This window comes from Propithecus coquereli, unplaced genomic scaffold (genome assembly GCF_000956105.1).
Source record: "Propithecus coquereli isolate 6110/MARCELLA unplaced genomic scaffold, Pcoq_1.0 Scaffold14, whole genome shotgun sequence".
NCBI lineage: Eukaryota > Metazoa > Chordata > Mammalia > Primates > Indriidae > Propithecus > Propithecus coquereli.
Genome location: NW_012138302.1, coordinates 16,341,606 through 16,353,676, shown reverse-complemented (window position 1 = coordinate 16,353,676; position 12,071 = coordinate 16,341,606). Strand labels below are relative to the sequence as shown.

At 35.9% G+C, this 12,071-nt stretch overlaps 1 protein-coding gene across 1 annotated transcript in view; it reads right to left on the bottom strand.

The window, feature by feature from the left end:
- The window catches only part of EPS15 (epidermal growth factor receptor pathway substrate 15), a 225,135-nt gene that overhangs the window by 115,114 nt on the left and 97,950 nt on the right, over window positions 1-12,071 (bottom strand). The window contains exon 12 of the mRNA XM_012639346.1: window positions 8,165-8,250. Coding sequence (XP_012494800.1) covers window positions 8,165-8,250 — 86 coding nt within the window. The remainder of the gene's footprint in view (window positions 1-8,164; window positions 8,251-12,071) is intronic.

Sequence of the window (12,071 nt, the reverse complement as noted above, 5' to 3'; positions counted from 1 at the left end):
GTTTTTAAAAATTCAAACCCCATGCTAATATTTTTTAAAGTTTTTTTTTTTTTAAATCAGTTCTTGAATATGACTATAGCAAAGGTCCACATATTTAGGAAAACAGAATCTAGCTATCAGGCTACATAGCTCCAATTTCTCTTCAACTAGGGAAAGAGATTTCATTCAGCTACTTCAACCAATATTTTGTGAGCAGCTATTCAATAAACCCTGTCTGTGCTCTAAATGCTGAGTGTTGGAGATGATGATGATGATAATGATGAGGAGGACAACAACAACAATAACGACTAACATGTATTGAGAGTTTAACCACATCCTAAGAACTGTGTCAAACATCGTGCATAGTATTATTCATATTTACATTGTATAAATGAAGAAATGGAGGAACGGATAGTTAAGTAAATTTGTCCCAAGTCATGTCAAGCAATCTGGAAATCTGGTTAAGAAGCCCACGTTCTGAAATACTATACTATATTGCCTCATTAGAAATAAGAGTTGGGGCCGGGCGTGGTGGCTCACGCCTGTAATCCTAGCACTCTGGGAGGCCGAGGCGGGCGGATTGTTTGAGCTCAGGAGTTCGAGACCAGCCTGCGAAAGAGCGAGATCCCGTCTGTACCAAAAATAGAAAGAAATTAGCTGGACAACTAAAAATATATAGAAAAAATTAGCCAGGCCTGGTGGCGCGTGTCTGTAGTCCCAGCTACTCAGGAGGCTGAGGCAGAAGGATTGCTTGAGCCCAGGAGTTTGAGGTTGCTGTGAGCTAGGCTGATGCCACGGCACTCTAGCCCAGGCAACAGAGTGAGACTCTGTCTCAAAAAAAAAAAAAAAAAAAAAAAAAGAAAGAAGAGTTGGTCTGTGCCATCACAGAGTTCAGTGTCCCCTGGGGAAAGAAATATAATCCAGTATTGTAAGTGCTCTGACTGAAGGAAACTGAGTTCTCCCTGAGCTGAGGTAGACGAAAGCTTCTTAAAAACGAAGACTTGTTCATTTCCTTATCTGAAAAATCAAGATAAAAATACTTACCCTTCAGGGATGTTGAAAGAATTCAATAAGAGAATTTATATAAAGCAGGCATAGCACAATGCCCAATAACTAATATTATAGTTATCTATCCTGTTTATTGGCCCAAGACCAGGATAACAAACAGGCCTGACAGGATGTGGCTTTTACTTCCTGATGTTCTTGCTAAAAGGATAGAGCCAGGAAGGAAGCAGAAGCTACTTAGATGACAAAATATTAACTCCTGCCTCAGCATAACTCACAGCCACCACACCATCCAGTGACTAAAGCAATCTCTTAGTATGTTTCATCGTTTCCAATATAAAGAAATTCTCTATCTGAGGCATTTTACTTTCAGAGCAAAAGCTCTCAAAAATGGGTCCATGAATAGTTTCTAAGTGTCTGGGAATTCCTGAAGTACAAAATAGTGTATACAGGTATACATATTCTTTTTGTTCTGGGGGCAGGGTCTAATAGCCTTCATCAGACTCTCAAAGAAAATCCCTGACCAAAAACACGTCTGCAATCACCATGTGATTCAGCAAGTCCTCTTTTGGGTATATACCCCACAGAACTGAAAGCAGGGTCTTGAAAAGGTATTTGTACATCCATGTTGACAGCAGCATTACTCACAACAGCTAAAACATGGAAGCAGCCCTAATGTCCTCTGACAGATGAACACATAGCGAAATGTGGCCATAAGTACAACGGAATATTATTTAGCCTTAAAAAGGAAAGAAATTCTGACATATGCTACAACATGGATGAACCTTGAGGACATCATGCTAAGTGAAATAAGCCAGTCACAAAAAGATAAATACTATATGATTCCACTTACATGAGATACTTACAGTAGTCAAAATCAGAGACAGAAAGTAGAACGGTGGTTGCTAGAGGGTGGAGGGGAAAGGTGAATGGGGAGCTATTGTTTAACAGGTAAAGAGCTTCAGTTTTACAAGATGAAAAGAGTTTTAGAGATGGATGGTAATGATGGTTGCACAACATCGTGAAATGTATTTAATACCATTGAACTGTACACTTAAAAATTGTTAAGATGCTTACCTATTGGATACAATGAACACTATTCTGGTGATGGGCACACCAAAAGCCTTGTCTTAAGCCTATATATCTATGTAATAAAAAACACTCATACCTCCTTAATTAATAGTTTGAAATTAAAAACCAAATGGTTAAGATGATAAATTTTATGATGGTATGTATATTTTACCACAATTTTAGAAATTGGGGGAAAAAAAACCTCAGGTCTGCAGAATTCAAAAAATCAGCCCACTAACCTTATTGTCCCTGTGAGGATCAAAAAAATCTTTTATATATAAGATTCTTTTCTATAGTCTTCAAAATAAAATATTATTCAGAGGATCTTTTGCCTTATTTCAACATTTAACATATGATTTCTATTCTGCCATATACTTTGCAGGAATTAAGTCTGGGTAATATTCTAATGTTTATAACATACTTTGATTGATTCATTCAACCAACTACCCTATGCTGATTCTACAGTGTCAGATACCATGTGGGTTAATTTCTAGACCTGTCAAAAAGAATAAGACATAGCTCTTGCCCTTAAAGAGTTCAAAATTCACCAAAAAGAAATATAAATTACTACAATAAACTGTGGCAAATACTATAATAAAGGAATAAAGTCTCTGGAAGTAGAGGAAAGAGCACGTAGCAATCTAAAGATTTCAGGCAAGACTTAACAGAAGACATGATATTTAAGCTGGGCCTTAAAACAGAAGGTAAAAGGTACCCTAGTAGGATCGGACGTGTAGAAGAATAAAAGTGGTGGCATACTGAAGTGAGAATAAGCCCACCCACCACATGGCTGGAGAAAAGGGATGAAGTTAAAATGGTAGGTGATAGCACTCTGCTACTTGCTGAGAGTACAAAGAGCAAACATGCTGTCTCCTCTCAATAAGCTCTACAGTATCATAGGGGAGCATGATTCTACCATAGTATGAGAGGTGGCTAAGGCAGAAGAATGGTCAGAATGCCAATAGAACATCATAAAGAGTAAGCCTTTAAACCATGCTCAGAAGTGAACTGGATCCAGTTGGAGATGGGGAATCGCTAACGGATCTGAGTAGTATTTTATGTATCAGTTGGAGGTAGGATGGTCCAAAGAAAGAAAGGAAAGGCTCAAAGCAGGGGACCAATGAGGAGGTTACAGCCATGATCCAGATAAAAAATAAAAGTTAACATTATGAAAGAAACAGTAGAATGGAGAAGACTGATTTCAACAATATTGAATAAATTTTTTTTTCATCTGTTATAAGCTAAACACTAGGGATACAATTGTGAACAAACAAGCAGCCCCTACACTTAAGCAGCACATAATCTAGTGGGAGATAAAAGAAACAAAAAACACACAATTATAATAAAGTATGGTAAGTGGTGTGACAGTTGTGAATATAAAGACTATGTAAGATAGATTCTTCAATAAGACTTGAAGAGTTGGGAGGTAAAGTCAGGAAGGCTTTAGAAAAAAAGGAAGTGAGGCCGGGCACGGTGGCTCACGCCTGTGATCCTAGCACTCTGGGAGGCCGAGGTGGGAGGATCGCTTGAACTCAGGAGTTGGAGACCAGCTCTGAGCAAGAGTGAGACCTCGTCTCTACTAAAAATAGAAAAATTACCAAGTCAACTAAAAAAAATAGAAATAAAAAATTAGCCGGGCATGGTGGCTTGCACCTGTAGTCCCAGCTACTCGGGAGGCTGAGGCAGGAGGATCACTTGAGCCCAGGAGTCTGAGGTTGCTGTGAGCTAGGCTGACGCCATGGCACTCACCCTAGCCCGGGCAACAAAAGCGAAACTCTATCTCAAAAGAAAAAAAGGAAGTGAGATTTGAAGGATGAGAAGTTGATCAGGCAAAGATGATGGAAAGGTAGGAATGAATTCAAGAGACATTTCACAGATAGAAAAAAGATAAGAGAAAGAAAAACCTCAGGTTTCTAGCTTGAGTGATTAGATAAATGGTGATGTCACTAAGAAAGGGAGATAAAAGGACAGAGATCAGGGGAAGATTAGGAAATCATGTTCCACTGGACATTCAGTTGAAAACACTACCAGGCAATAAAAAATATAGGTCTTGAGCTCAGGCAAGAGATCCACGTATTTGATGAGTATTGTGTTACAACTACCTGTATTGCTTTTCATTCTTTAAGTTAAAAAATCCTGCCAATTTTATCTGATTGACATAATTAAATCGCTAAATTAATAGCAAATGTTGAAGGAATTATATAAAAAATTTAAAGAAAATAATTCCAAAAGGTATCCTGCCCCAAGCTCTCAATGTCTTATATTTTCTACTAGAAGCAATTTGGTGAACTAAAGATGAAAACAGGCCAGGCACAGGGGCTCACGCCTGTAATCCTAACACTATGAGAGGCTGAGGCCAGAGGATCGCTTGAGTAGAGGAGTTTGATGTTGTAGTGAGCTATGATGACGCCACTGCACTCTACCCCAGCCGACAGAGCAAGACTCTGTCTCAAAAAAAAAAATAAAAAAAGACAACAGCAGCATCTCATTTTCTGACCAATAGTAAAGAACATTCTTTACTCAACTCTCGAGTTTATACAGCTTTCAATATTTCCATTGGTTTGCATGCTGAAAACAAAATATTGTTCTAAGAAATATACTCTTTTGTTCCCTTATCCATTTTGTATTTCCCAAATTTTTACAATGAATATATAACTACCGAGAGAGGAAAAAATAAATATTGTAAAGCACCATATTCATTACACACACATTACAATTCCACATTATAGATGCTGTTTATTTATATGTTTGATCCCTGGACTAAAATTAAATATCTTCACCCTAAAACCAAAAAAGAAGGGGTTAATCTTTTTCAGATAACAATTTAGTAAAAGCCACAAACAAAATCTCTTTAAATTCTTTTTTTTTTTTTTGAGACACAGTCTCACTGTGTTGCCTGGGCTAGAGTGCCATGGCGTCAGCCTAGCTCACAGCAACCTCAAACTCCTGGGCTCAAGCGATCCTTCTGCCTCAGCCTCCCAAGTAGCTGGGACTACAGGCATGTGCCACCATGCCCGGCTAATTTTTTCTATGTATTTTTAGTTGTCCGATTAATTTCTTTCTATTTTTAGTAGAGACGGGGTCTCGCTCTTGCTCAGGCTGGTTTCGAACTCCTGAGCTCAAACAATCCACCCGCCTCGGCCTTCCAGAGTGCTAGGATTACAGGCGTGAGCCACCGCGCCCGGCCGTCTTTAAATTCTTTATTCCCGTTTTGTAGTCATACTTATCACATCCTGATATATTAATAAAACAAAGATTTAAAGGCTAAAGAACAATAACTTTGCACAGAAAAAAATTGTTATTCACAATAACAAAAAACAATGTAGTACCTTGAAGACTTGGTGATAGTGACCTAATACAACCACTTAAAAAAGTGAATTTTAACAACCATAATTCTAGCATGGGTAGATGAGTCTCAGTATGACATTAGTGGAGTTGACAGATGATGGAAGTTTGCCTACACTATAGATCTCACCTAAAATTAAAAGCCTAGGGAAAATATTTTCACAAATGTCAAATCATGTATAAATGTATTACACATTTATAAAATGTGACTACAACCTAAAAACTAACAAAATTTTGAAAATCTTATTTTTGTAATAAGACAGTTACGAAATGTTACGTATGTTCTTTTTATGTTGGTAGCTGTCATTCACTACACAAGACTGCCACTGGTACAACTTAACATTATGGTTACTAAAAGATATTGAAATCTTAGTTGACCAAAATGTAACAAATATTACAAATGTCTGCAATGGCAAGAGCATTCTATCTATGATACTCTAATTCCTACTAAAACTCATTATAGAAACATTTTATACATTAAACAAGTACTGCTGAAGTCAAGTCAAGCAAAGCCTAGAACACTGGGGTATGTGTCCACTTTCATAAGCTTAAGAGGCACAGAAGACAAGTATTTTCAAATCTAGCTACTATAAAATGTATATTATATATATAAGGCATGCAAAAATGTTTATGGACCATTTATGGCCCATATGGAAATAAAAAGTCTAAAACACCACTATAGCTCAGTAATCAAAATAAGAATTTGGTAGAATTTAAGATAAGGCAGATATGCTCAAAACTAAACAATGACATTTAAAAGGTTCCCAGACTAAATTTACAGAATGTCAAATCATATTGTTAAAAGAGGTAGATGATACTATGAATGATAACTGAAATCACTGTAGATTTAAAGCTATATTTCCTGCAGTAGACACCGCTTCCCAGAATTCATTCTTCCTTCTGGCAATACCTTCCAGTTTTCAGAGATACCCACCCTTCCAAGCGCTCTTGGAGGCAAACTACCTGCACCCTCACTCCAAGGACAGTGTTCATGACAAATCAATAACCTATACATCCCTGGCCACTGATTGATTCAGAGGTGGGCATGGTCCTAAGCCAATACAATCAGACTGAATCTCAGGACTTTCCCAGGAACTGCCAAAAGAGAGGCACTCTCTACCAAACTTGAAATTCTAAGTACATGAAACTAGATGTGCTATTTTAAGTACATGAAACTAGATGTGCTATAGCCCTCTTGCCAATATAAGGGGAGCCTATCTGAAAATGGAATCAAGCCAGTGGAAATGGAAACAAGAAATGGAGCAAGGAAGAGAACTGATTATATCATTTGAGCCTCAGTAGCAGGCTATGCTTTAACCCATCTCTACCTCTAAAATGTTTTAGTTTCACAAGTCAATAAATTTACTTTCACTTAAGTTAGTTTGAGTTGAGTTCTTTCTTAAAACTGAAAAACTCTAACAACTTAGTTTCTCTGCAGCAATCTTAATGTAGTCTCACAGATGAGGTAAAATCACTGTCAAGTTCTTGCCATATAAGCCAGACATGTGATTTAATCCCCTTATATCTCAATACCATCAATATAATAAAATATATCAGCCATTATTTGCTTAAAAGTGTTGTGAAGTTTAAAAAAGTGGGGAGGGCCAGGTGCAGTGGTTCATGCCTGTAATCCTAGCACTTGGGAGGCCAAGGCAGGAGGATTACTTGAAGCCAGGAGTTCAAGACGAGCCTGAGCAACATAGAGAGACCCTGCCTCTACAAAAAATTAAAAAATTAGCTGGACGTGATGGCACACACCTTTAATTCCAGCTACATGGGAGTCTGAGGCAGGAGGATCGCTTCAACCCAGGAGTTTGTAGTTGCAGTGAGCTATGATAATGCCACTGCACTCCGGCCTGGACAACAGAGAAAGACCTTGCCTCAAAAAAAAAAAAGTACGTGGGGAGGGAAGGTGGTATTAATATGAAGTGATATTTAAATCCAGTGCCCTATAGATGAAAAAATCATCTCATCTTTTAAAAAGTAATTTTAGAAAGTCATTTTTATAATCAGTATTGTCATAAAGTTTCCAGGGAACAAGGCAATTAAGGAAATACCAATACCTGCTATACTCAGATTCAAATCTAATTGTATTCAAGTCTATTCTATACAGTATTCACATATAAGAAAGATTCAACTTAGAATCAAATAGTTCTGGGATCAGGTATTGGCTCTACAGCTGACAAGTTTGTATGACTTTGGGCAAAATAATCCTCTAAATGCTTTAACTTCCTTATCTGTAAAACAGGAACACCACTACCTATCTCAACTCACAAGGTTTTTGTGATGATCAAATAACAGTTATGAAAGCTCTTGGCATGGTATCTGCATTTAACATTCCTTCCATTAAATGCATTATATACAAATGTTTCCCTACCATGTTATCCAAATATCTAAGGTTGGAGAAAAACTATTTTTCATTCATTCTAAGATGTATGTTTTGTTTTTTTTTTTACATTTTTCACAATCTGAAATCAAATAGTACCTTATAGTTAATGGCAAGTCATTGATTATTTGATAGTGATCTTTCCTTTTTCAGTGGTACACAAGAAAATAGAACATCCTGCAATTAAAGGTTGTCTCATATTTGATGAAATAAAATACGGTGATTCCATTCAAGTAGAACTATGGTACTTAACCAAGTAAGGTAGCATTTACCAAAACATACATTAGAAACAGAAGGATATGTGTGCATATATACACATATACATACATATACTTTGTGCGTGTGTGTATGAGTAGGCTGTAATTTTACTTTACATACCTCTGTAAGTCAACTATTTCATTGTTAAGGGTATCTAGCTCCTTAATAGCAGAGAAATCTGCAACAGGACTTGATCCTATGAAGCTCTAAAAACAAAAAGTTCACAATTATACATTATTACTATAAAATTATGTAATATATAGCAAAGTACTAAAAATGTTAAAAGCCCTACACAGATACAAGGTATTGTATATTTTACTGTATTACTAACACTTTTAATGAAGAAAACCATATCTGGTACAATTATATACTTAGTTATATACTAAGACATTTTCCTTATATTCTCTAAAAGCTGTTATTCTTTAATACACACCCCCATCCTCACCTCTGATCCCAATGTCTTTGTCACTTGATCCTAGCCTGTTCAGAACCTTGTAGTAAAACAGATAACAGATACCAGATATATAAACTAATTTCTCCACTGAAATATAAATTTCTTGGGCAAATGGATGGTGATTTATTAGCATTTATGTCATTCTGGCACAGAGTTAAGTACACCAATTTTTGTTGCATTTCAGATTTATAATGGTGGGTGATTTTATTCAATTTAATAAATATTTACTTTCGTTAAATATTTTTAGCATCTACTCTATTTAAAGTAAAGCCAACTGCACAGGCATGTTCCATAATAAATACTAATATCACCATACATAAAACTGTCTTCATATTACATTCTTCATATACGGTTTTCTTTAAATAATGAAGGTGCCAAAACTGGTCTCTGAATGGTACCTGTAGTTAGAAAATCTAGCTGGGTTTATTCTGGGACCTGCTAGTTTACTAGCTGCATGATCTTCATCTGTAAAATAGGGAAATAATCTCTGCCTTGCCACTTTACAAACTAAACAAGATAATGTTATGTGAAGTCATTCTACAAACTTTATGATATTTTATAAATGTAAGCTATTGTTATGATTAACACCTCAAGAGAATATACTCTTAAAATATGTAGGCTCCCAATAAGTTGTTTCTATCTTGTCTATCTTGTCTCAATCTCCTTTGTGAACTATTATTATTGATGCCTCACATAGGTCAGTGCAAAAAAGGTAACTGCTCCTTCAAATACTTGACCTATAACCAATGCTAAAACCATATTGACAAATAACTGAATAATCATGATTTGGAAATGTTAAAACTGAGGCCTCAACATATAAAAACTAAGACATACTGATGACCTTACTAGTAGCATATAAAACTTAGTATTAATATGTTTTTGTAAAGTTAATGTATGTCACCAACGGAAGAAACCTAAAAACTCATAATATCCCATCTCCTTATATTTGTATACTCATTTACCATTCACTAAGTACTTTCAAATCCATCAGTTAATTCTCAAAACTAATCTGAAAAGTGGATTGAGGGTAGGGCAGATATTATTATTAACCCCATTTTAGAGCTGAGGAAACAGATTAAATGACTTGCTCAAAGTTGAATCCAGCTAACAGGTAGTTAGATCAAGAGTCTTCTGATTAGATTCAAGAGCTATTTCACAGTATGCCCCCTGGTACTTGCATATCAAGATCATTTAGGTAAATGAAATCGTTACCCTAAAAGTAAATACGATACACAGGTACATCAATAACATTTGTCAAATAATTCTTCCTTCTGTATTTCCTTATGCTACACTGCACTTTTAGTACTTAACTGTTTTGTTTTGTTTTGATTATCAATACCAAAACTCTACTATGAGGCTTCAATTAATGCTAATCTCAATTTTATATTAATTACAGATTTTTATCAAGTATACCTCACCTATTTTACTGTGCTCCACTGACTGATACACAAACTCTTATCAATGCTAAATTAATTTAGAAAATTTAAAGTGAATTTCTGAATGTGACAGTTATTTACTAGTATTTTAACTCTGTCTAAACTTGAACTATGAGCTAAGCCTGGTCAGATAGCTAGAAAGGTGAACAAAATGAAAAATTAACACTGATCTCACTTTTGTCACCAAGAGTAACTGACATCATTTAAATGCTACTGAGAAATTTGTTTGCAGAGGTACAAGTGTACCAAGAAACTCATGACTTCCACACCTCTTCTGTCATACTAATTTTAAAAAAATGGCTCACATTTGATAGTCTTTTGCCATTAAAAATATCAAATAAGACAGTGAGACAAATTAATTTAACCTCAAACAAGTTAGAAGATGATACCCCAGATGACTCTAAAATGGCATGCAACCGGGAAGCACAGAAAAAGTACAGCTCATATTATATGAGTATCTGAAGGGCACACAAAGAAAAATGCAGAATGTTCCAAAATATTTTCTCTCATCCTGTTCTGTGCATTACACAAAAATTCCACTTTGGTGATTTCAAGTGGATCAGACAGCCTAAGAAAGGCAAACTAAAATTTACACAAGGACCAACTGACATGTGACAAAAGCATGCTGCTTAAGTATATTTTCTCTGCATCAACTTTGCTGAATAAAAAACCTCTAATTTCAAAATCTATCTTGTAAACCAAAAAGTTCAATGCTAAAAAAGGCATAAAATAAAGCTCTAACCTTGAGAGAGAGTAGAGTTAAGAAACTGACAGTACAAGAAAGGCGAAAAGCAGAGTGCTGCAGAATGGAAAAAATAGTCCAAACTAGAAAAAACACAGAAAGGAAAGCAACATTCAAAAAGGATTAGTCAAAGCTGCAAAAAAGGCAGTACTAAAAAAAAAAAAAAAAAATCAGATTATAAAGAGAAAAGAGATTATTTGAAAGATACAAATTTTAATTTTTAAGGTTAAAATTTTTGGTTAATAGATAAGACAACAGTGATAAAATCCCATTTCAATGAATAATACTGGTATCTGACACAAGTAGACAAAGGTGTCTATGCTCTAGTGAATGAACTCTACACAAATCTACTAAATTATTATTATTATTCTTTTTTTTTTTTTGAGATGGAATCTTACTCTGTCACCAGGGCTAGAGTGCCGTGGCGTCACCCTAGCTCACAGCAACCTCAAACTCCTGGGCTCAAGCAATTCTCCTACCTCAGTCTCCCAAGTAGCTGGGATTACAGGCATGCGCCACCATGCCCAGTTAATTTTTCTATTTTTAGTAGAGACAGGGTCTACTCTTCCTCAGGCTGGTCTTGACCTCCTGACCTCAAGTGATCCTCCTGCCTCGGCCTCCCAGAGTGCTTATATAGGCATGAGTCACCATGTCCAGCCAAATCTACTAAATTAAAAACTTTGTATAATAGATGCAATTTCAAGTGTCTTCTAATGTCATAGGGAATCTAATAAACATAATTTGCTTCAGAAATCTGTCATATCTGCAATTTGTATTGGTAGGAGACTCAGTACATAATAAAATGAGGAAGGCAAGAAAAAAAAATCAATCTGTATAGGTGAAAGAAAGGATGAAACAACAGAGTATTCCATAACTGAGATACAGTTATACAGCAAAAGGCAAAAATACAAATTCAATAACCTTTATCTTTCTGGGTGGCATTACTTTCAGCCTTCTTCACAATTTAGGGAACCCATGTCATTTATCACAAGGAATCTCAAAAAATTCACAAAATGTTCTCCCCCTCAAAAAAAGCTCACAAAGTATATAATCAAATATTTATTTTATTAAAAATAAGGATATACAAATGGCTTCAGAATGTTCTGTATTAAAAAAAAATAAGGATAAAAAGTCCTATAAACTAACTCTCTATACCTGGCAGCTATAAATTTCATTTAGTTTACTTAGGGGAAAAAACTCCAATTTTGACTTTTAGGATTGTTAAAATGGGATTTTAAAAAATTCATGTGACAAGGCCGGGCGCGGTGGCTCACGCCTGTAATCCTAGCTCTCTGCGAGGCCGAGGCAGGCGGATTGTTTGAGCTCAGGAGTTCGAAACCAGCCTGAGCAAGAGCGAGACCCCGTCTCTACTAAAAATAGAAAGAAATTAATCGG